This window comes from Pundamilia nyererei, unplaced genomic scaffold, assembly GCF_000239375.1.
Source record: "Pundamilia nyererei isolate P.nyererei 1_Seehausen unplaced genomic scaffold, PunNye1.0 scaffold00044, whole genome shotgun sequence".
Taxonomy (NCBI): domain Eukaryota; kingdom Metazoa; phylum Chordata; class Actinopteri; order Cichliformes; family Cichlidae; genus Pundamilia; species Pundamilia nyererei.
The window spans coordinates 3,668,574-3,694,396 of NW_005187445.1; the positions used below are offsets into that span (position 1 = coordinate 3,668,574).

At 40.3% G+C, this 25,823-nt stretch overlaps 1 protein-coding gene across 1 annotated transcript in view; it reads left to right on the plus strand.

Annotated features, from left to right (window-relative positions):
• LOC102192111 (cadherin-4-like) overlaps nucleotides 1-25,823 on the plus strand; it is a 242,552-nt gene that overhangs the window by 163,372 nt on the left and 53,357 nt on the right. The window contains exons 4-5 of the mRNA XM_005731792.1: nucleotides 572-798; nucleotides 12,611-12,808. Of these exons, the coding sequence (XP_005731849.1) occupies nucleotides 572-798; nucleotides 12,611-12,808 (425 nt within the window). The remainder of the gene's footprint in view (nucleotides 1-571; nucleotides 799-12,610; nucleotides 12,809-25,823) is intronic.

Consider the following 25,823-nt stretch of genomic DNA (forward strand, 5'->3'; position numbering starts at 1 on the left):
TTCAGTTTATAATTGGAGAAAGAGAAGAAGTACAACTAAAGCCAAAAGCATAGTCTTTGTCAAAAAACTGACTATATGAGCAGATTAAATATAGAAGACAGAAGATTTAAAGGTTGTTTGTTGTCCTTATGTATGCTGTATTCTTCTTTGTAAGTCTAACAATAAACTAGCAGACATCTTTACATGCATCTTTATCAAATTCAGTTACAGCTTCTTGTCATTGTCATGTTTCACCTCTACATTTACAGGATAAAGAGGCATGCATCTGCATACAATAATCCTCAGGAGTCTAATCATAGTGACTGCTTGACCTTATTATTAATAGAGACTAAATGGTGAGAAACACCAGTGTCGGACTAGGCTAAATAATCTTCCTTAAGAGTAGCCAGTTTGTCATGTTCCTCCTAATGAGATGCAAGTACTGCAGGTACGCTATGTTTAGATATGTTTTTGTGAGTTAGGAAAGCAGTTTCAACTTCATGCTTGCCAGTGTTTGTACCTGTTTTGCTTCTTAGTTTCTACAACTGTGATGAATAGTGAATTCAAATCCTCTCTTTTTGTGTGTCTCCAGTGAAGTTTGACGACTGCATGGGAAATGAAGGTGTGGTCTTCCAGAGCAGCAACCCCCTCTTTGGCGTGCGGACAGATGGATCCATCTTTGCCCAACGAGAGGGAGCCAACCTAGATGAACCTGTCCAGTTGAAACTGACAGCAAGTGGTCCGCACGCACATGTCTGGGAGACTATGGTGCAGTTGGCACTGATTGACCTACCATCATCCCAACAAACTGAAAATGAGGTGAGTTTCAGATTTTATGAGCTCGAGCACAGACACACAGAAATATCATGCTTCAAATTTCAATTATCGTTCCAGAGTTTCTTTTTCCTATCACATTTTCTCCAGTGGTCTGGTGATAGTAACAGCCAAGAATCAGGTCAAAACTCCTTGGGGTTTCAGCAAAGGGGAGAGAGGGGGTGGAGCAGAAAGAAGTAGCAGTGCCACACAGTTAAAAGTGATAGAATCAGACTGCCACAGGGGGAGAGTAAGATTCCCCTCAGCCATAAGCTGTTATTGGAAAACATCCTGTGCCTTGGGTATCCCAGGGGTTCTTGTCTCTTCCTTTTCTATTTAAAAGCTGTCAGAGGTCAGAGACAGAGACTGAGCAGTATGAGCCTAACTGTCCCCATGACTATGGTACCACAAGGCCAGCTCTGAGAGCCAATATCACCCCAAGTGTTATTTACATTAGGCAAAAACAGGGGCCTGTGTTCATTAACTAAGTGCACATCTCACATAAGTTATTGGAAAGTAAATTCCGGAACAGATCAAATCTCACTCACTTAAAAAAAAATGGAAAAAAGGCTGCCAAGGATTCGTTTTTACTCAGTAGACAGTTCTCGTTTTTGGTAAGAAGCAGCCATTATCTGCCAGTCAAATAAAAACACTAAAATGTTGAAGACACTCGTGCTTGTTATAGATGGACTCTAATGAGAAAGGTGTTACCTTTCTGTTACCACAGGGAAGTTCCACCTGATTATAACTTCTTTGAGCTCATTATTTTGGTTTTTGCAACAAACTAAATGTACTTTAGCTGTTTTCTGCAGCTTTCTTCACTGAAAAACCTCTAAACGGCCACTTTACCGGTGAATCAGATCTTTCCACAGCACAAATCAGCTCTGATGGCTCAGACTGCACAGCTGACGTCATCAGATTCGCAAACACAAATACACAATCTGCTCCAACTTGTGCATGGATTGGATAAAAATGATTCAACTTTACCTTTATTTTGAGTTTGCTCATTGCACCTATTTTTGGAAGGAACTGTGCACAGAAACAGTGACCACTGAGAGAGAGGGAGAAATGCCAATTTCTGGCCTTCAATTTTCAACTTCCAGTCTACCAAGCTGGCTATTATTTCTGCAGGTTTTCTCTAATAAAGCAGGCTAAAATCTGCCCTGCATGTAAAAGTGCAAATGCATATGAGCCTAAAAGTTCCCCAGTGATTGTCAGTGTCATCTTGTCAATGTTTAGAACAGGCTTTCACTATCAGGAAATTCTATCATTGCTATATAAAAATGCATATTATTGGTGCACTAATTATAATTTTCTTGCCCAATTAAAATTTCTGATTTTTCCCCAAGTATGACCTGCCAAAATCAGTTTTCTTTCTAAAACTTGTAACTGTATCTGGCATATAGTAGCAAAATTCGACTTTTTCTCAATGCAATATATGATTTTCTCTGGCAACAGCTGAAACAAATGAAAATAAAGATCTATGCTCCTGGAAGGAAGTGCAAATAATTAACTGAAAATGAGTTGCTGTACACCCGAGTTTATTTTATATATTTTACTTTATCAATCAAAAGCAGGTGCAATAGATTTATATAAGAAAACAATTATCAGGTAGTAAGATCATTTTCCTCGATTTTGCCTCTACTCCTGCATGAAAGGGAGCTGCTCGCTGCAAGAATGAGAATCAGACAATTCTGGTCCCTGGCTGGTCAGAAACTTTTAGCCAATCATTGTTGTGATGAAAATAAAAGCAGTGAAACATTTCCATTATGCTAACAATCAGACGGTAGTCATGTGCAATGCTAGAAAATGGAAGCAATGGCAATATGTCAGTCATAAATTCACAGAGCCAAACAGAGAGTGGGATATCTGCTGGTAGTTATTGGGAATGAGTTGAAGAGTGTGTATTGTTCTGGCTCTGAATAGGTTGATCTTTAATTACGCTCTTTTATAGTTAATGCTGGCTTTTTCACTCGACTGAGTTTCAGTACTAAAGTGTCAAAGGTCAAATGAATGCATTTTTAAACGTAATTTTCCACTGAGTCAATTAATATGTATATCCCGAGGAGCAAAGAATAGACAAGCAATCAAACAAGATGGTCAGAGGTCAGAAATATGCTACAAGTTGTAACAAACATGTATGAGGACAGCAGGAGAAAGCAGGGCGCTAAAACAAAATGTGATGTTTCATTATGGAAATGGTGCTTTGTGGTGTGCTCTGTTGAATAATAACTTCCAGATGTCTGGGTAGCCAGGGGCTGGCTGATATCAAAGCATGCAGGGTTATGGGGAGGCAGTGGCGTGGAGGGGAAGTGCTGGGACCACCGCCAGCTGGCTAAGGCTGATGGCACCAGGGCTGTGGGTGGGGGGGAGCTTGGTCGAGGATTGGGGGGCATCCATTTCACACTCAGTGACTCCTGTTCACATAGCATTACTGTGCATAAGCATGTGTGCAAGAATGTTATTTTATTGTGGGAGATTATGTTGGATCAAGTGTGTATTATGCTAATTTTGCGTTAAATTTTCATTGCTGCGTATGCTCTATGTGTGCTTGTGTCTTCACTTGGCACCTAAAGGTTTAATCTGTGCAGGATTGCATGCCAGAGAATGTGTGCCCCGTCTGTGTTGTATTAAGAAAAATAACAAAATCTCTAGAATCTATAAAGCTGTCTTTAAAAAGTCTAACTCCAGTTTGCTGTTGCTCCTTTTCCTCCGTCTTTCATAAGAGTTTGAATAAGTGATCACATATCTCTGCTTTTCCTATTTTTCTAAATCTGTTGCATCACCATCCTGTAATTTTTCTATGTGAATATGAGTAAGAAAGAGAGAATCGGAGCTGAAGTTTGATCAGAATTATACCACGGTGAAAGAAAAACCTGCTTAAGCCTTTTGCTGCAGTGACGGGCAGAGATCTTTGCCTCTGTGTCTCTACGTTTTTATGGGTTTTTTCTTGTTGTGCATGTTTTTCTCTCTACATTTCTCCTCAGGGAACTCACTAGTACCTGTTAGCATGTGTAGATAAAAGGATTTAGAGCATGACTTATTTAGGCAGAGGGAGGTGAGGGGGGTCACATCTGCTTCTGACAACTGACTCCTCATCTCCCTCAATCCATCCCAAACATGTCTTGTTCCACCTCTGCCTCCCCTCACTGCACTGGTGGGATGTGGGGCAGCCATCCCCTGCAGTCAACCCCATGAAGCTTTCCTCTCTCTGAAGAAAAAGAATGCATTTATCCGGGCCTAACTCACATCTGTCTCATTTCGCTCATGCTCGTGTGCACACGGGCACGTTATGCTTAGCAGACATTAGTTTCTTGAATATGGACTGAATGCAAAGGACCACACTGAGTTTCTGGCAGAAAACTATTTTGGCCGGCAGATGAGACAGAAAACCGTGACTGATACCCTAGTCATGCTCAAGTTTCCCCAAACCGCACAGTGCAGGAAACAGAATATGGTAAAATTTGTTAGGACTAGTCTGCCTCTTGTGCAGATGGGTGACACAGTACAAGAGGAGGAGGGGAGACTGCTGGTTCTTTCTTTTCTGACTCTGAGAATGAGCACAAGCTGATCAAGGATGATCAGGATTTTTGTCAGTTCCAGTGCAGTGGGTTGTACTGTAGCACCCCTGTTGGTCAAAATAGCAAATGCTTCAGTTCCTAAACTGGCAACTTTAGATGGCGAGAATTTAAACACAGTCATATTTAACTAATTCATATATAACTGAACTGCTGGCATAGGTTCACAGTTTACTCAGTTTTTACTCATTTTATGTCTGAATATGCACTGAATATTTTATGATATTCCACTACATTTGATTATATATTAGAATAGTTGTTTGAACTGTATTTTATTCATATTAAAGTCATCTATACACTTTAGTGGCATCTAATGTAATCAACAGGTCAGATCTTTGATTGGATTACACAATCTTGCACAGTAAGGTTTTTAAAATGATGAGGGTTGTGATGCTGTTTTTTTTATGACATTAAGGCATACTATTAAAAGGTAAGTCATGGAGGTTGTGCTTTACCTTGAAATAATTAGAAACTTTACCACATTTAGTATTTTTTTTTTTAAATTGGCCCTTTTATTTTGCGTGTGTGTTTGATTGTATACACCACTTACACATCAGCAATGTTTCCAACGCCTGGTGTTTTTAGCAAAAAGCTCAATATACATTTATCCATTATCCATGAGCATAAAGACAGCAATTTAGTTTTAGTGTTTTTCAGTTCGTGTTTACAGCAATTTATTGAATATCGAAATCATGAAATAGAACTCACGATTACTATCTGGATTTGGTGGAGAACAAAGGAGGCTTACAGATTTCTCTAAAATATTATGACTGAATAAAGATATAATTTTCCATATTGTCTTTTCTTGTTATTTTGGAAATAATTCGTCTTTAAAATTCTTATAAAAACACCTTAACTGTGATATCTGAAGGGGCTGCAGGGCTATTTGTATTAACAGGAGCAGATGGGCTCCTGTTGTGCTCCTTAGCAGATGACATTTGTTTCTGATTATTTTCTTTATTTATTCATGCTGTTATTGGCTAACAGACACAAAATAATGTTCCAAGTGAGGATGTCTTTCCATTCTAATCAAAAAGCTGAATACAATATTAATATTGTTATTGTTATTGCATTTGCAACAATTTTAATGTACATTTAATTTAAAGTTATTTTTTTCAAGCCTTTTCAAAACAGTACTAAAGAGTTATTTTGAAACACACAAAATCAATCATGAAAAAATAAGCTTTCGTAGGACTCTCTCCATAGAAATTAAGGGGGGGATGTAGCAGGCAGGTGCTGATAATGACATGCAGTTCATTAACTGATCATCCACAAGTGTGATCACCTCTTGAAAAATCTAAATTTTGGCAGTTTACTGGTTTGGAGAATTCAAACCAGTAAAGTGCTACGATCTTCCCAGAAGTGGACATTACATCCCAGCAGATTCACCACAAGGTCAGACCATGCAGTACTAAAAGAATTTGCAAAAACATCCAAACGTTACATCTCAGACTCTACAAGAATCAGTTAGCATGGTAAATCTTAAAGTTTTTGGTTGTATAATTAAAAAAAGACTGAACAAGTATGGCTTGTTTGAAAGATTTCTGAAACAATGTCCTTTCCATGGACAGATGAGACCAAAGTGAAAATGTTTGGCTATAATGCTCAGGACCTTATAATCACTGAGTCGATGATCAACTCATCTGTACAGTAAAGTATTGTCAAATGTTACAACATCTGTCCTAAAACTAAAGCTTGGCCAAAACTGGGTAATGAAAAAGGACAATGGTCTCAAGCAGAGTTGCAAATCAATAACAGAAGTGTTTCAGCCAAAGTTCAAACATCAACCTGATTGAAATGCTGCGGTGAGGCCTTAGAATTAACCTTAGAGCTGTGTATAAATGAATGCCTGCAGACCTCAAAGAACTGACGCAATGTTGTAAAGAAGATCACTGTTTCATTTGGACTTTTTTGTTTTTGTTTTTTGTATGGGAAAAGTGTGGCAGTGATGGGATGTCGCTGGGGATGCAATGGAGAGCTCCACTTTGCTGCCTCAGCTGTCTGTTCTGGGCCCATGGCAAGAGTACAGTGGCATGCTGAGGTCTAAAGTGCTGCTGAACTTTGCTCACTCGGGAATGGATCCCAGTATGGACAACAGACTGCTGCACAGCATGGAGGGTGGTTTGATTTGTTAATTTGCTGACTGAGCTAGTTCTTGCCCTACAAGATCCAAAGATGATAGACAGATTTTACTGTTGTTGTGCTCTTAGAAGACTGAAATAAACAACAGTGAGTGGAACCCTCCCACAGTCATAGTCTTTTCTGTTTTTTTTGCTTCTATATAATTATTTGTACCTACTTAATTGTTTCAATTAATTATTTAGGGTACATATGATGTGGTGCTGAACTTCAGGCTTAAAAAACTTTCCTCTAAAATTCATAAGAGCACCTTTCCCTCTGCGTTACTTAATGGGCAATTTCATCTAAATTACTAGAACTGACTATAAACTAAGCTAGCTGTTGCTGGACTGCCAACTTCTAGGAACAAATCACACGTGAAGCTTATTCCTGTCCACAGCTTACAGCGGGTTTGTAAGGCATTGTTTCACAACTTAAGCTTTCATGGAATATAATAAAGTAGAGATAAGCAGTGGAAATATGACGTCTGTGGGTTTGTTTTGCTTCCTGTTCTCTTACATTTTTAAGCCAGCAGGAGCAAACGTTGGAAACCAAAAACAGAGCTATGGGAGCTATGGGAAATATTATTAAATATTATTATAATATTGGCCTTTTTAAGTTTAAAGTCTTTCTACAAAAGTGGTAAAAATCTACCAATGCAGAAGCTTTTATAATTTCAACCCTTAAGAGCAGTAATTTTGTGGATGGTACATTAAATATTTATTGCATATGGCCATGTGGAGCAGCAAATCCAGTCTTTCTTTGAATGTGAATGTGGTCTCCTCACCTACAGTAATCCTTTACCTGTTTAAAAATCTCTCCTTTTGCACTATTACTTAAAGTGCCCTGGATTTCACAGTCCAAGATGTCTGAAGTACAGCACTTGGTTGATGAAACTGAACATGACACCTAAGCCCATGCTCCTCCACACCCCACATCCCTACCCACCCACACAAACACATACACACCATATGCCAGGTTGCTTGACACATTTTCTTTAAAGCAGCCTTAAAAGCTTTTTTCTTGGGCGTCCATCTAATGAAGTCAGCCTTGAAAGCATCGTTTCCGCTGGCAGATACAAGCCAACCCTCTGAGGGACCTTGACCAGGCAAGAACAAACAGAGACAAAGAAAAACACTTTTTATAGACTGCATCATACAGGACCTTCAACTTTCAATATGTGCCAGAAGCCATTGCCATCTTCCAACACTGTAGACTGCTTCTGTGTTGTATTTTATTTTTATTCTCAAATGTCAGCTGCTGGGGAGGAACTGTAAAGCTACACATTTCACAGAAGTAACAGAAATCGAAAAACTCGAAGAAAGATAAACGGCACTAATCACCTTTAATGGAAATACAATGTAACTGAACCTGTTCTTTACTTAGTTATTTGTTTATTTTTACAAATGAGTCTATGATGCTGGATTTTTTATACTCCCTCCCATCACACATGCTCACATGTACACACTGTAACATATTTATTTCCATATTTTAAATGCAAAATTATTAACCACTAGTTAGATATATCCAAAATATTGGTCACTTTGTTAGACACACCTGTTCACCTGTTCAGTAATGCAAATATCAAATCAGCCAATCACAGGGCTGGAATTCATTTAGGCATTTAGACATAGCAAGCAAAATGGGAAACAAAGGTGATCAAGTGACTTTAAGCATAGCATCGGCTGGTCTGAGTGTTTCAAAAACTGCCAAGAAACTGAGCTTTTTTGGCACAACTATCTCTAACTTTTACAGAGAATGGTCCAAAAAAGAGAAAATATCTAGTGAGCAGTTCTCTAGTTGTAAATATTTTGTTCATGCCAAAAGTCAAGGGAAATGGCCAGAGTGCTGATAGGAAGGCAACAGTAACTCAAATAAACACTTACTGAAACTACGGTATGAAGACAACAACAACACATCAAACTTGAAGTACAGGGGCAACAGCAGTAGAAGAAACAAGAATCTAAGGATGCATTTCATCAGAGTGGGATGACATAAGATTGGAAAATGTTGCCATTTTTTTTCTTTACAGTCTCAGTTTCTATGGAGACATTTGGATGGGTGGGGTCAAAATTTGGCATAAACAATATGAAAGCACAAATCCATCCTGCCTTGTATTAACTGTTCAAACTGCTGGTAGTGGTGTAACAGTTGAATAAATGTTGTGGGAGATTCACATCACAGATGTGCAGATGACATGATTGTACTTTCTCCATATGTTTGTCCTGTTTATATCTCTTTTAGAATTTCAGTTTTCGCACACTGTGCATTTAAATGGGGGAACTGCTAGGTATGGGCTACCCTGTACAAATCAAAGTTGATTTACTTGCCTCAATTAGTGATCCTGGAGGAGACATAACAAAGACACGAACTACAAATTTCTTGCTGTCTGCTGGTGTGAGTGTTTGGTTAGTAAAGTTTTGTGCAGCTGTTTTACCTGCTGGTGCACCATCAGCCTAACACAGCCCAGTGCTTGAGGAATCCATGTTATTGAGACAAGCTGTCAGTACCTACTGACTAGGGGGAGACAGAGAAAAACAATAACACTGCAAGAAGAGGGCAGAGGGGAGCACGAAAGCTAGGGATAGCTCAAGGGACTGTGATTGAGACAGAGTGCAAGTGATGCATAGCTTCAGCTATGATGTTCGTGACTGAATTCTTGACATGTTTTACTATCTTGTAACCCTGAGCTGTGTTGGTAAACTTACCGTCGAACAACTCTGCAGATAGTATCACTTTAATATTACCTTTTGCCACTGGAACAGTAAACGCGAAGCTGTAAACTTGCAGATGATGGGCTCTAAACTGTAGCTTTAGAGATAAATTGTGTATGTATAAAGCAATATACTTTAACAGAAGGAATAATATATTTGATAATGAAGGGAATCAGGTGTCACACTAAAATTTCTACTACTGTAATTTCAACGATTTTTGCTTGTTTTAGCTCATCTTGGAAGGATCTGCAATAAAGCAAATTTTTGTACACTCTGTTCATTGTCTGTTCACAGTCATGTGGTTTGCAGTATTTCCACACAGACATTACTTATTTGATGTCTGTCATAACTCCAGCATTTGATGTAGCTGTTCTGACTCATGGATGAGTTAATGTTCTTTAGGAGATTGAAAATGGGTTCCTTTCACATTTGAGTTCCTTATTTGAGCATCTTTCAAAAAGACAGTTTTGTGGTGGTCATTTCTCTGTGCCTATAGGGATGGTGTGAGAAAAGTGTATGATGGGTGCATACTGTTTGATTGAGGTGTGTGTCTGTGACTCAGCTGTCATTGTCTGTTGAAAGAGGCTGTAAATCCAAATCCAGACACGCTTTCTGTTAATGGGCTTTTTATGCCTGGTGTAAATGACAAAATGTATGAAGTTTATGGTTTCTTTTAAATATATGCACATACATACTCGCACAGAATTAACATCACCTCTGTCCTGCTTGAGTCTACGCATGATGACACAAAGTGGTTCTCATATGGCGTTCTTCTGATAAGAAATGTTTACATGTTTTAAGAGCCATAGTCTTTTACAATTGCTATATCATTGTTATTGCTCCTATGTGTCTTGGTTAAAAATGAGAGATTTTCTGGAGTAATTCGTGTGCACATAACTAAAGTGAGAATTGTACTGAGTATAAACATATCATTTGTTTGAGAAGAGAAAAGTACTTATCAACAATATGTATCATGGGTGCATATTACTGTCATTAAATTCAAAAAAGAAAAATAAAGTCTCAGTGCACATTTATAACAATAATCATAATGTTCTTTTTGTGCCATTTTCCATTAAATGACTTTTATGACTTGAAAATTATAGCATTCTTTTGTGTTATCTTTATTTAACACAGTATCCCAAATTTTGAAATTAGGCTTGTAGAATTGCACGCAGTATTGTAAAAAAGACAAATTGTTGGAAAGCTTTTGCAGAAAATCTGCTAATGCTCTGAATTTAAAGCAAGTTTGGTGCATTAAGGTAAATTTACACACCATTTGGCACATGAAATTTTCATGTGGTCTGCCAGCGAATTGTACTGCTGGTATTTCCATTGAGTTTTGTGAAGCGTTAGAAAGACTCCGTTTCGTTCTCACTTATTTTTGCTTTTTTTCTTACTAATACACTGGGGAAAACATTTTTTGAAACCCTGCTGAATTCGTAACTTTGTTCACTTACAAAGAAATGAACAGTCAGTGGAAACACCGAATATCAACCAAAAATTGATTTATATAGCATTGATTGAAATAAGTATTTGTTCTCCAAGCAAATAATAACTGAATATTTGTTAGCAAGCACAGTAAGACGCTGCTTGTAGTTGGTCACCTGGTTTGCACACATCTGACGAGGGGTTTTGTCACTTTCCTTGGCTTTCTAAATCCTTTTAGTTTCTTGGCTGCTGTTTGGCAACTTATAGCTCCCTCCACAGATTTTCCATAGGATTGAGATCTGGAGACTCGCTAGGCCATTCCATGACTTTAATTTGCGTCCTTAGCCGCTCTTTGCCTTGGTGTTATGTTTTGAAGACCTATTCACAACCCATGTTCAGTCTTCTGGCTAAAGGAAGGAAGTTCTTATCCAAGATTTTACACTGCATTGGACCCTCGGTGCATTAAAGTCATCATGTACCCTTAGGAGAAACATAGCCTCAAAGCTTAATGTTTCCACCAATGTTCTTGACTGTGGGAATAGTATGCATTTCTCTTCCTCAACACATAGCAGGTTGAGTTGCCAAAAAGCTTGATTTTGGTTTCATCTGACGCAGCACATTCTCCAAAACATTCTCTAAATCATTCAGATACTCAATATCACGTCATGTGCGTTATCAAGCAGATTTGCAGATTTCAGTCCATTACAGCGTAGTGTGTTACCAGTGGTGTTCTTGAGGACTGTAGTGCCTTTTGATCATTAACAAACTACTATATAGTTTTATGCTGCCCCCCGTCACCTTTTTCGTGATCTTCATCCCCTTACGAGGCAAGATCTTGCATGGAGCTCCAGACTGAGGGCAACTGATGTCCATTTTATATTTCTTCCATTTCCAAATAATCGCACCAACAGTTGTCACTTTCTCACCAGCTTCTTGCTTACAGTCTCGTAGCCTGTTCCAGCCTCGTGTAAGTCTACAGTCTTGTCCCTGACATTCTTTGACAACTCTTTGGTCTTGCCCATTGCGCTGGAGAGGTGGGAATAGATGAAATTGATTCTGTCGACGGGTGTGCTTTATACACATAACAAGCTGAGATCAGGAGTGTCTGTAATTGATTGTGTGCTTGAATGTTATGTGCACCACACGGGCATAGAGACAGTTTTTGAGAGCCAGAATTCTGGTTGGGTTGAAGTGCATCAAATCCTTATTTCACTCCATGACATGCAACTTTTATATAATCTGTTTATTCTGGATTTTTTTTTCACATTCTGTCTCTATAAATTAAAATAAAACCACGATAAAAATTAGACTGTTCAACCTTAAAATATTTCCCCAATTGTATATACAATTATTGTGTTAAATTTTTTAGTTGCAAAAAGGTTTTTGTTTGACTTCTTTTTTCTTTATCCAAGCTGCCAAAACTCCAATTACTTGCAAAAAGACTTGTTTTTTTGCCCAAGTGAAGGACTGATTTGGCGAATGATGAAATGAATGGATGAATGATCTTGTGTCTGACTGGGTCCATTAGATCTTTCAAAATCATTGCATTGTGCACTTTGTTTCCATAGCAACTTCAGATTTCTCTGCAGAAATACTAGTTAAAGGACAAAGAGTAGATACCTCCTTATATGTAAAACTTGTTTTTATATTTAAAAAAAACAAACAGGTGACAGTGACAACTGCCATCTTAGCTGATGAGTTTGATGTTTTTTTAAGGTGATGATTGATCATTGCAGCTACAGCAAGCTCTCAAAAGCTGGTACCCAAGAAAGTGGTTTGACATACAGCTAACTGCTAAAAAAGCCTTGACATTTTCTTAGTGAAGAGATAATAAAAGATTTCAAAGTTCACAGAGATATAAAATAAATATGCTAAACCTATAAAAATGTCTTTTATCTGCAAAATTGTGCTTTGTCTTTTAGCATGACATCAATTACTATTGTAGCATCCTAAGTAAAACCTTGTTGTTCTGTCTTTAAGGTCACAGAGAATGAAAAGAAAGTTGCTGGGAGAAAAGAGAAGAAGGAGGCGGTACAAACACCACCTCCTGTCATCATGTTCCCAGGGTCCGGTCGCAACATCACCAAGGGTCTACGAAGACAGAAGAGGGACTGGGTAATCCCACCAATCAATGTGGCTGAAAATTCTCGAGGACCGTTCCCTCAGATGCTTGTCAGCGTAAGTGACAGATTTGATTGGCCGCGTCGCTGATGTGTTCTTAATTTACAGCTGGGATTTCTTGAGGGCATTTAACAAGTAAGGCTGATTGGGATATGTATAATGGATGGTGATAAATAACAGAAATACATTAGCATAACTAGTTTGTTTGCCACATCCTTGCAGATGATTATGCTGTGTTCCCCTGATGCAGCTACAGCCACAATGCCTTACGGTATTTAAACAGCCCTGATTGACCCTGAGAAGTTTTCCCCTTAGACACCTAAACAGCAAACTCTTGCACAGTGTGAGGTCCCATAGGGTCACAGTGAAGCTAATGATTGTTTATTCCTTTTTTATGCATCTTTTCTTTCCTTTATCAGGTTATTTCAGAAAGGTTGCTTAAGGTTCAGTTCTATTTTTATAACTGTATAACAATGCAATTTGTCACAGAAGTTTTAGTGAAGCCTCTTGTTTGATATGAGAAGAAAGCATGAAATCTTGCCATTCTCAAAGTCAAAAGAGTAGAACAGTATTTCTTTTCTTCTGTGCCCTAATAGGCACATTAGTTTATTGGTTTAGAACTTCCTGTAAATAAAGAAGCAGCAGAAAAACATGAAGAGTGTATAACCATGTCTTTGTTTAGCATTCAAAATCAGAATTCGTCAACAATTACAGATGGAAAATTTATTTCTGTAAAACCTTTGCTTTTTTGATAAGGCTGTAATTACACGCTATATATAAGTGCTGCATGTCGAAGGTTAGAGGCTGAGCCCGCACACCTGTCGAATAAATTAATAAATAAATGTTTAACTTGCTGTGCAAAAGCTTGAGTTGCAGGAGGTTTAAAATTCAGGGATTCTGTCACAACAGAATGTGTGGTTTGACTCGCTCATAGGCAAGCTCTTGACTTTAAGATTGCGGTGCACGCTGTAACTCATCAAAAAACATTCCACAAGACTGCTGCTTTATTCGCTGCTGCTTCGTTCCTTCTCTCTTTATCTGGAATATCTAGCCATCAGCTTTTCCTTGCTGTTTACAAAACTCTCATAGTTTATCTCTTTGGGGTTTAAAATTGTGCAAAAGAAGCAGATTTTTCCTATTGTTTCTGTTCTTTGTTTTTCAACTGGGTTTCATCCAGTCCCCAGGGAAAAGCCTGGGGAGCTACTTGAAGGAAACTTTTTTTATTCATTCTTTTTTTTTTCTTCCATAGTGAAACAAAAACATCAAGTCAAAGAGGAAGGAGTTTGTAAGTCTGTGTTTTGGAGTGAGTGCCTCTACAGCTGGAGTGTGTCCCATCAGCCTGGCACAGTGTGGCTTTCTCATCTGAGCCTGCTGAGCCCATGAGTAGTGCTACACCAGCAATAAACTGGCCAGACAGTTCTTCTATTTCCATGAGCTGGTCAGAACCAGAGAGAGACAGAGGAGATGGCGAGGGGGAAAGAGAGAGAGGGTATCAAAGGAACATTTGGAAGCATAGTTTGCAGCCAAACACAATTCACTTTGTGCGGTAAATAGGTCCGTCAGGGGCTAGTGGATTGCTGAGAGCTGAGCGTTTCGAGCAGAGGAGAAGTGATGCGTGTTGATGCCTCTGTTGGACTCTCAAGCTCCCGTCTTTCTCTTTAATGATGACTGGAGGGCAGGAAAGGCCATACTGAGAGCTAGAGATTTTAACAAGGACACAGGGGTGGACGGCATGGGGATAATTTTGCCATACTTGTTTATCTGCTTAGTCCTTTCTAATAACCTACTTTGTCCTCTGTTGAGAATTCGGGCTTTTATGCATCTGTTTCTTTTCCCTCAAAACAACAAAAAAATGAAGCAAAAATGCATATTTTATTCAATAAAAAAAGGTCTCGAAGCAGCGCTTGGAGTCTTTCGGTCGCCCTTCAGTTGCACCATTACTCAGTGTTCTGTGCACTATGGCTGTGTGATGCTACTTCTAATGGTCTGTGAAGTCAGTCTCTTTCTTAATGGGCTGTTCTGTCATCCAAAACAGCACTGAGTGACATGCAGGCAGTGGCCTTCCCGACCATCCTAGTACTTTTCTCCCTGCCCTGGCCGAGTTGCCATCAGTTGGACAGGTGGGGTGACAGCAGCCCTCACCTGTATCTCTGCAGGTCTACAGCACTGTCACTTTGATCACGCTAGCACACGATTGGGCAGGTGTCAGGACAGAGCCCCTACTGATTGGCCTCGCAGCTCGCAGCCTGACATGGCTCGAGGGAAATGTTGACTGCATAGGCAAAGTTATGGCAGAACTGTTCTCCTATCGGTCTCTAAAGTCAAGGCAGTGACAGTGGAATGTTATTGACTGAATTTTATTAATAGCTGTGCTGAGATGACGGCTTCAGAACCCTGCACTCCCCTACTGTACATCAAGTTGTTGTGCACATGATATCACTCTGTGGTTGAATGTTAGACCTTATCAACCTCTAGTGTCAGAGTTGTGAGACTGAATGTAGCTATTCTTCCTTTGCCGATAATGGCCAGTAGTGCTTCCTTACAACAAATGGGCATGAGCGCTGCATAACTTGTAACAAAAGGATAAAATGGAAGGCTAGCAAAGAGAGCAATTGAAAGGATACAGAAATACTGTTAGCACTGTTCTAGACAAAACAAAGAGATCCAAAAAGCCTATAACAAAGAGCGAGCAGAGTAATTTTTCACAATAAACAGGTGTTCTCTGTCGTTTCTTTCTTCTATGGCCAAACTTCCATCAATAGTATGTAAGGGACATTGATTTTTCACAGGGGCTTTTTGAAACCTTTCATTGATTCACACACTTCTCCTACAGCAGAGCGGCATCGATTTTTTTTTTTTGCTTGGGTAAATAAAGACTCAGCGTAACCACCCAACTCCCCCCAAATCCTTTATTCGCCCCAACAATTGCTTAACCCCACCATTAGAACAAGCATCAGCTAAAAAAAGAAGAAACCCCTGATGAAACAACAGCATAGATAACGAGTAAGACCATTTATGATTAAATGTCTGAAATGGTTTGGGTTGTTTGTTTGTTTTTTTGTTGTACTGCTGCCGGTTGAAAATAGCAAAGAGTATAAACACTGGTTTTGTCAGAGTTGCTGGTTGCCTGACAGGCAAGGTTTTAGTACCACAATGGAAATATTTTTTTATCCAGTATCTTAAACCTGAAGTCTCTGCAGTGATCCAGTGACAGGTGCTGTCACCTAGGTTAGACCCTCTTGGTCAGCTTGGCCCTTTCTGTGTGGTTCTGCCTTGTTGGACTTCTTTCGTCAAAAGATATTTATTTTTTTCCACTTATCCAATTCAGGCTCACAAACAGGCCGAAGCCTATCACAGCTGCCATAGGGCAAAGAGTAGGGTGCACCCTGAACACATAGAGACAGACAACCATTGGTACTTACACCCAGGGCCAGGAATTACCAATTAACTTAACATGCATGCATTTTGACTGTGAGGGGGAGTCAGAGTCCCCAGAGAGAACCTACACACAGGCAGTGAGAGAACCAGCTGGTGGTTTTAAACCCAGGACCTTCTTGTGCTGAGACAACGGTGGTAACCTCCGCACCACTGTGCTGTCTGGTTAAGGACATGGTTAAGTTGATTGGCGTCATTCTTGACTAGTGTTAAAACATAGTGGGCCTTTTTTAAAAGGTTGTTCTCTTTTTCATCAGATACTTTGTAGACGTTTTCAACATAGCTTTTGTTGTACTGTAAGTTGCTATCCTTACTGCCTTTATCACTACAGTTGTTCCTCTCTTCAGCTCCAGCAAATCAATCATTCCTATCTGACATAAAGCGCATCACAGTTGAGGTGGCAGGGTGGGTATGTCACCACAGGCAGCAGATTTAAAACCGTGCTCCTGGGAAATAGAGATCTTTTACTTGTCGCTGATAGGCTTAATCAGCATTTTGTGAACTCGGATCGCAAAGGCATGAATGTAAAGGCAGTCAATTTGCATAGAAAACTTCCACACTTGAGTTTTAACACAGTAGACACAAATAAGGAATAGTGAGGTTTTGTTTTGCTTTTTTTTCCCCGGACATGTTCTGGATTTGTGTGGACTACAATGAGAAATGACAGCTTGTGTGAATTAGCACGCTATGGAGGTGTGGCACGCACTGTCACCTTTGGTTGGACTTCTCTCATTTTTCTTTAGTGCTGCCGTTTTAGGTTTTTAAACTCTCAGCCTCATAATAAAAAGCATTTTTCAAAATATGATCAAAAGATGGAGTCAGGAAATAAAAGCCTGCGATGAGAATGTAATCAAGTAATCGTGCATCAGAACGTCAACATCGCCGGTGTCAGAGCAGATGTGGTCACACCCCAAGACAGTCTGTAGTTATCCTTGTCCTCACTCTTCTCTCCCCCTTTCAGCGTCTCTTGCTTTTTCAATCCTTTTCTAACCTCCACAGCTCTGGGTAATATTCTAGTGTTTTGTTTAGTGGAGATATTGTTTTGAGAGAGAAGACATTTATTTTGCGAGCTGGACTCAGGGATGTGAAAGGAGTGCAATTTCAGCTAAACTGTTGTTTTTATTGGATAATATTTCTTTGGAAGAAAAATTTTCTGTCTGCTGGCTCTCGTTCAGACAAAGAAGCCAGATATTCCGATAAAGTGCGGTTGCATCCCTTAGTAACCACAGACATTATATTGACAGGAATACCACGGTGAGAAAGAGCAGCGAGGAGAACAGTAAGCCAAACAGATGGACTCTTGTCTTCAGTCACCGATATGATCAGAAAGCCTTTTATTGGACATCATAGTTGATTTGTCATTTGTTTCAGTATTTATTGTAGCTATTTATTTCCTGCTAGTAGATTTAGACCCTGTAAGTTAAACGCTGACAAAACACTGACATTTGTATCAGATTATTTGTGTGTTGCAGTGCATCTGGTTATGTTTATTGCACTCGCTGCAGCACCTGTGCTCCATTTTCTACATCTCTCTCTACGGAGCGTGTTGAGAAGCGTTTTTCGAGCAGAATGAGAGAACTCCCCATCGCACCCCACCCCCGAGGTGTCTCTGCTTTCTCTGCGTACATTTACCAGTGATTAATGACTGCTCCGCTTCACTAACAGACACAGCAACAACAACAACAACACCACCAGAAAAACAGACAGAAAAAAGAAAGGAATCTTAAAGAAAATGAGGGACAAAAAGTAGGGACTGTTCCTCATTGTATAAGTGAGCTGGAGCTAATTGCACTGGCGAATAGATGGGTGGATATGACTGAGAGAGAAGGGAAACAGAAAGAGGGACTGTAGGGCTAGACCCGGATCAGAGGCATGTCTGTGTTTAGGTCTAACAGATTTCCTGGAGAACTGCTGTTCACAGCCTCTTCCCTTGAGTCTAATGAAGCCTTCTGGCACTTGCCACCCCACCACCCGGCCAACACCAGCACTGCACCGCTCCAGTCTTCCCCCTTCATCTTCGCTCCCTCCCTCCTGCCGAGACATATGCTCACAAACACACACACATTCAATCACAAACAAACATACGGATGCATACACAGGCACAGAGAAGAATTACTTGTCCTACACAGAAAGCAAACAAAGGATCAGTAAAGCGCATGTGCTGCGCTCTTGCCTTTGTATATGCTCATTGTTTGGGGTTTTGTTTGGTCGCATTTCGGCTTTATCCCTGAACAAAGAGAAGGGAAAGCAAAGCCAGAAAAACAGGACTCCATCTTGTTTTGTTTTGTTTTTTCAACCTAGTCCACCAGAAACAAAACCACAGGATGGTGAAACACAGGGATGCGAGTATTTAAGGATCACAGCCCAATCCAGAGCTTGGCCACTAGGAAACCACATTGGTCCCCATATGGAATGATTTATAAAAGTTGGGGAAATGCAGAGGCTAAATGAATTCAGGCTGCAAAAACATTCAAATTTGTGGCTACAATAATTCCATCAAACACATGAAAAGTATGTGCACAGCTGTATATGTACTGGAGCAGTTTATATTTGCGTGCCATGTTTTGTCTCTTATTGTTCTGATGCATCTACAGTATAAAGTCTGCTAAAGGCTTTAGCAGACACACACACACACACACACACACACACACACACACACATTCTATCAAGCTGGAGAAGAAAAGAAAGAAACAATAAATGTTTTTCAGATAAGGGTGGCCCTCCTACAGAGTATTAAGTGGAAAGAAAAGGCAGCAGCCTCAGTCCAGGATGGAGAGCACGAACAGCCATGTCAGCATTTCATTTGTGCTCATTTGTCTTTACGCTGTAACGCATCTTGGCCCGTTTTAAACTCTCATCTTTTTTGTTTGATTTCACTTCCCCGAGAATTCACACGAGGTATTTCCTTTCCAAACCCCAGCTGTGAATTTTCTTCCAGCACAAACATCCAGTGTTTAGTGACATTGAAGATCATTTTGCTAGAAATACAGTTTGATATTTTCTCATGCTCTTCTTTTTGCTCTGCTCTTTAGAGAATTGCTCCAAGGATGGAAATGGCACTCAGCTGGTTGGCCTGTCTGCCACTTTAGTGATTGATCGATCCACCACTTTGGTCCAGACTTGAACATACCATTACTACTAGATGGATTATCATCAAATTTTATGCAGTCATTCATGGCCCTCAGACAAGCTTATTGATTTTGGTGATCCTCTGACTTTTATTTTTGGATTGTTATTTTTTAAATAAAATATCTCAAACTATTTTCCCTGATTGCCAGAACAAGCTTTTACATCTCCCCGGGATAGATTGAAAAGCCTTTCATCTCGTAACCTTTCTTGTTGTGCCATCGTTTCCATTATATATATATTCCACAACTCTGCCATAAATACTGTATATCATATCCCTTTCAGCCTCCTCCTTTCTATTTGCGTTCAATGCTAATTGGTCAATTTGATTACACATTAAAATAAGGTTCATTACTCAAACACCCAAGGTGCTGCATGTGCATGTCTTGGTAAACAATTTATCTTATCTACTTAATAAAAAAATGATCATCGCAAATATTAACTCATCTGCTCATGCACAGCTACATCTACCTTGGGTCATGCAAAGGTAAATTGGAAGCATTCAGATATAATTCATCCTTTTATTATTTTTTTCAATGAGTTCATGTGACAGCTGGGACGTAGCTGGATATCGAGTTACGATGGCACGAGTAAAACACCAAAGAAAGTTGAAAGTGCTTTACATTGTTTCTCCTGCTAATGGAGTCTTTGCGATGGAAGAACACAATCACGGCTGTCTTTTTTGACAGGTCAAATCATTAATGAAACATTTGACCATAAAAGCAATTTGACGATCTTCTGAACAGCATGAGATCTCAATGCTATTTAAAAAGGGGTGAGCACCTACAGTCACATTAATATCTTATGCAAGGAGGTAGTGGAGGACAAACGTGCACTATGAAGAGAAAAGCTTTAAAGATTCTTTAACAGAACCATTTCAGTATGCTTAGTTATGATTCTCATGAATAATTCCCGACATTCCTCAGAGACTCCCACTCTTTGTACAGTAGTCTTGTTTTGGCATGTACCCTGTGAACTTCATTTCCTTTCCTCTAGTGAAATTAGTGCAATCAATGTAATTACATTTATCAGCACTAGGAAATTGAATCTTCTACAGTGTTCTGGTATTGACTGGAAAACTAATTGTTCCTACATTTGTGTATTTGTCAACAGCATTTGGCCTTTGTTTCATCCTCTGCTTAGTAAAGTGAGACTGAAATGTAATTTTCACTGTTTAATATCTCATTATTTTTAAATTAGTGGCGTGAAGTCCTGGTAAACATGTTCATCAGGCATACACAGCGGGGTTTGTTTTTCAAGAGAAAATTTTCCAGCCGTGGCCTTGTTGCACACAACGAGGCCCAGAGCAGCTACTACTAAGGCTTAGCTGTGAGAAAAAAAAACAAACAACACAAAACCTCCACCTCAGCCACCCACTCACTCTTGCACACGCACAAACAGCAGACGCAAAAACACACACATATTCACAACCCCAATGTATTCCTCTCTGATATGACATCAGGCAGCACCAGGCAGGCTCCCTCCTGGGTTCAGTTGGTGTTAAATTAAACAGTAAATCATCTCACCAAAAGACACAAGAGTTATGTGTGAGTCAAGGGCAACAGTTCTAGGCTCTTTAATAGGAGATGAGGAGGACTTTATGAAGGAGATAAATAACAGCTTAACAAACAGCCTCTGTCTGGTCCCCTGGAGGTTGGCCTCGGCGACCCTGTGGATCAGTAGGATGAAGGAGAGCCAAGATTCTGTATTTCTCTAAAGACATGAAAAAATAATGAGGAGTAAAATTGGAAGAAAGATATTCAGAAGGGGACACGAGGCGGTGGGGACCAGTAATGAAGTGTTGGGGACAAAGGGTGGCTGCGATTGTTGGTCTTATGAGGCAAGGTCGGTCGAATGGAAAGGACAGGTTGACAGACAGGCTGGCGGTAGAGCAGAAAGGAAGTTACAGAGAGAATCACGCATGCAGACAAGTGGGTCAAGCCGGCAGACAGATGAAGACAAAAGACATGCAGATGCAGACATGGCAGTTGTCCCGTCAGGTGATGCTTTCCCCCCAACTCAGCTCAGTTATGTCGGCATGTTTTCCCGAGAGACAGACATTACGACATAAAATCAGATTCATCATAAAGCAGCAGCTTTTACAGGGAGTGAAGAAAGGAGTAATAGTGAGGAGAAAACGTCCTTGGGCATGTTACTGAGTTGAATTAAAAACGCTTTGGGATGCAAGTCATGTGATGTAATATTCTTATCTTATTTAATGTGCTCGTATTTTTCCATTTCCTCATAACTCTCCCCCCCCCCCCCCCCCCCCCCCGAAAGTAAAATGTGAAGGAAATCAAAATTGAGGCCTGCACAAGAATAATCTGATCCCATATACTTTGTCACTTACAATAAAAGGTTTCAGTCAGAACCTTTTCATGGAAGCATAATAGATACTGTCATGGGATGATCTTGTTTTTGTACAGAGGCAACTGTGCACACAGACAAGATCACAAACAGACACACACAAAGACCTGGTATAAGTAGGAAAACGTGGCTGTGTATGCTTGTAATAAAATTGCTCACAGTGCAGTAAAATCTCCCACAACCTCTCAAGATGAAATAGCTCCTATGATAAACAGTTTAGCACCAGACCAAAGAAAAAAGTTTCCAGGTTTAGCATTGTGTTTCACTTGTAAGTATTGCTGGGCAGTACACCCTGTTGATCCTTATACATTTTTATTTGTTTTTGATTTCCAGGAGAAGAGAACATTTACTCCTTTGGCTCAATAAAAGATTTAACGCCTCACATTGTTCATAAAACCGCAATGTCATTGATGCATAGCGCTTTGCACAGCGCCTTGCATCACGGCGTATAGCAGCTGAGCTTGCTGGTGCATTTCCAAATTTTCAGAAATGCTTTCCTGATAACTTCCGGGAAAAGAAAGAGGTTCGGAGAAAGTGGCCTCCGTGGCTCTAAACTGTTTTCTGATTTTTATCAATCAAGGACTGACAGGCCTGCTACTTGTCAAAAAAACTAAATCCTCTTGTACACCAGCCATCTGTAAGTCATCCTTATGGTACACGTGCTGTGCTCATGCACCAGCAAAAACCCACAAGCACGGATCCGCAGACACACATGGCTGTACAAACATACACGCACACACACACACACACACCTCTTCACTCTTCCAAGGTTCATTTGTCAAGATGACAGCTGGACTCTTGCTGAGGAGAAGTTTGCCAGGCAGAATCCCTCGCTTACTTAGTGGGAGCCAGAACATCCTGGGAAACATTCTGACACACAGAGGCTGCAGAGCCATTATGTATGCGTCTTTGTCTTTGCATGCATTATGTGTAAATGCGCAACTTTTCCAAACGCCCAGCAGCACCATTGCAAGGTCCAGCCCCTCTTCAGTTTCTGCCTGTGCTTGGCAGGGGCAGACTTGGCAGGGAGCAGCACATTTTGTCAGGCTTCCAGTCAACATCAAACGTGCATACTGCTCCCGCCTCTACCTGAACACCTTTCCTCTTTTGCCTTTTTACTCACAGCTGTTTACCTGTTTACCTTATGATATCTCCAAAGGGTTTCTCCCCGTAGGCTTGGAAGGAATGTACTGTAAGCGTTTTCTTCCAAACAGCCCTTCAGCAAAAGTCCACTAGAAATGCATCTATGCAGTGATGTAACTGGGTGTTTCTTTGACAGAGAAAATTCAAGACAAATTTCTCGCGGCATATCTTCCCACAAAGGTCGCATGTCTGGTCGTCGGGGAAAATTCCATCCACTTTCTCACAGCATGTATATATTTTACCAGACGGTTGTCCAATCATACAAGATCTGGCAACTTCTCTGCATTTACTGTTTCCAGGTTTCTAGCCAAAAGGGCTCATGTTCTGCTACCGAGTTCTGCTGATGCAGTGAGTTCAGAGCCACTTTTATTTTCTCTCCCTTTTTCTCACTCTCCTCACTCTTTCTTTCCTCCATTTTCCCTCTAGTCTGCATTTCTCTCTTCACTGCTGCCTGATGGATTTAGAAAGTGAGAGGAAGAAGGAAGGAGAAGGGATGTGAAAAAGTGGTCTGTGTATGGTGGACAGTGCAAAAACTGTATGTGCGTGCGTATGGATGGAGGTTGGGAGGGGGGCAGTAATGACTGGGAAAAGTGCAGCGGCAGCAGATTTTGTGCCACTGTTATTCTCTCTCTCTCTCTCTTTCTGAGCCTCTCTCTATCGTACAAGCCTCCGACACTCTTTACTCTAATTACCCAGATTGGGTTTCCTGGGGATAAAGAGGCGAGGCAGGAAAAGGGAGTTACAGGGGGTCCTTGATATTGTCCTTGTCAAAGCCCAGGGGGGCGACTGGAGAAGTCATTCATGCATCCATCACACTCCCAATTTTACAATTTAATCAATCTTCTAATGAAAGAGAGGGCCAGAGATAGAGAGAAGGAGAGGGAGAGGGGTTACAGTGAGATAGCAGCCCTCACACTCTCACCCCTCTAAACCAAAGCTAAGGGGTGCGGCCACTCTTTGTCTGCCACTACAATGGCTGCCTTATTTTCATTCTCCCAGCCTGGAAGAGGAGCGTGAGGAGGGCGAGTCATTCCATTGTTACCTCTAGGGAGAATAGCACCTCTAATTTGCCATAAGCCTTCACTATTAAAGACCAGACTCTTTTCACACTGCAATAATTGGAAAAGTCATTCACTGCTTAACTTCTATTACTCCATGTTATTTTCAGTAATGTGGAGGAAGGTCTTTTAATAATCTCACCTGCGTCACTTCTAGCTATCATTCAAATAACACAAAAGCACCCAGAGCATGCTATCTCTCCATTTCATTCTCTCACACACTGAAATAGACAACTGAACTGGGTAAATCTGTGATTGCATCTTTCTGGTCTTCTGTCCTCTCTGTGCCTTCCATAAATCTGCCTTTATATGGTTTATAGCTGTGTTGGGAAAGTTAAAAAGCAACTGTTTGTGTCACTCATTTTTTAAAGGAAATCACCGTCTTCGGTCACAGGTCATGATAAAATCACATCATAGTACAAAAAAAGTCTGGTTAAATGTCCACGGGCATCCTGGGGTGCCGGTTTAGCTCAGTGTGTTGAGTGGGCAGCCACATGCCATACAGCTGAGACTGTCCAGCCCGGGTTTGAGTCCGACCCACGGACCTTTGGCGCGTGTCTGCCCCCGCTTTCCCGTCCTTTCTAAACTGTGTCTATCAAATAAAATTGAAAAAGGCCACAAAAGATGTTCATGGCCATCCAACAATAGTAGTAGAAGAAGCTCATAGGTAAAAAGACTTACATATAATGTAGCTAAACCACAATCAAGTGCAAACTCAGTGAGTCAAAGACATATTTTAAACAGGAACAGGTAGATCTTTTCATGCAGACTGCATTCAGTCCTCACCAACTAATGAATACAAAATGATATTAAGCTTGTGTTTTATGTTTAAAGGTGTAAGTGCATTTTTGAAAATCCCAAATTCAGACCTAGATACCCAACATCACTCCTGTCCTGCCTTTTGAAGAGATACAATGCTCAACATCAAAGTCTGAGCAGAAGTCTGTGTTTTAAAAAGGCCACAGGAAAGCTCTTAATGCAGACACTTTCCTGACTCACAGCAAAACACACAAGGTGCCTTTTTATCTCGGAGCGTGCACCAGAGTGCATTTGACAGATGGCGTGTGTATGTGAAGTGCAATGCCACCTAAAAACCTTTCTCTTGTAGAGGCTCTTTCTCTTCAGTGTTAACCAGTCTATTTGTGACCTGTTGACCAATCTCTACATTTCTTGTGTGCCTGTTAGGCTTTACTGTCCTGTTGAAGGAGTGTATCTCTCTCTTTGTTCCTATTGGCATTTGTGTTTGGAGTAGCAATCCCTGTTTGTTGGGCTTTAGAGCTGTGAAAGGCCCACCTTTCAGCTCTTTAGGGGTTTGCTGTGACTTTGCTGTCTGCTAGTTACAGACTGTTTCTACGGTCCTGGTGTTCACTGAACCAGCGTCATCCGTTGAAATACCAGTGGACTACAGAGCACCTAACTGACACGCTCGTGACAGGCCTGTGTGTGTGTTTGTGTGTTTCTTTTACATAGCATATCAAAGTGGCAGAATTTCATTTTGATATATTTCATGACTCAAATTCAGTGCTGCTTTTTACGAGTTCATTGTTTTTGTTATTTATTTTTTATGTTTATTTAGTGTATTTATTTTATATACTATTTTAAAATCATTTACACTTTATTAGGAACGCTTTGCTAGTACCTGGTTGGACCCCTCTTTGTCTTCACAGCGGCCTGAATTACGCTGTGGCATTTAAATGACACTCATTTATTATTTAGGGGCCCAGTTTGTGCCATGAAATATTACCCCCACACCATCAAACCATCACCAGCCTGAGCTGCTAACACAAGTCAGAATGGATTCATGTTGTTTATGGTGAATTCTGACCTGATCAGCCGAATGTTGCAGCAGAAATCGAGACTCGTGGTTTTCCAATCTTTAGTCAAAATTTGGTGAACTCGTAAAAACTGCAGTTTCCTGTTCTTAACTGACAGGAGTGGCATCA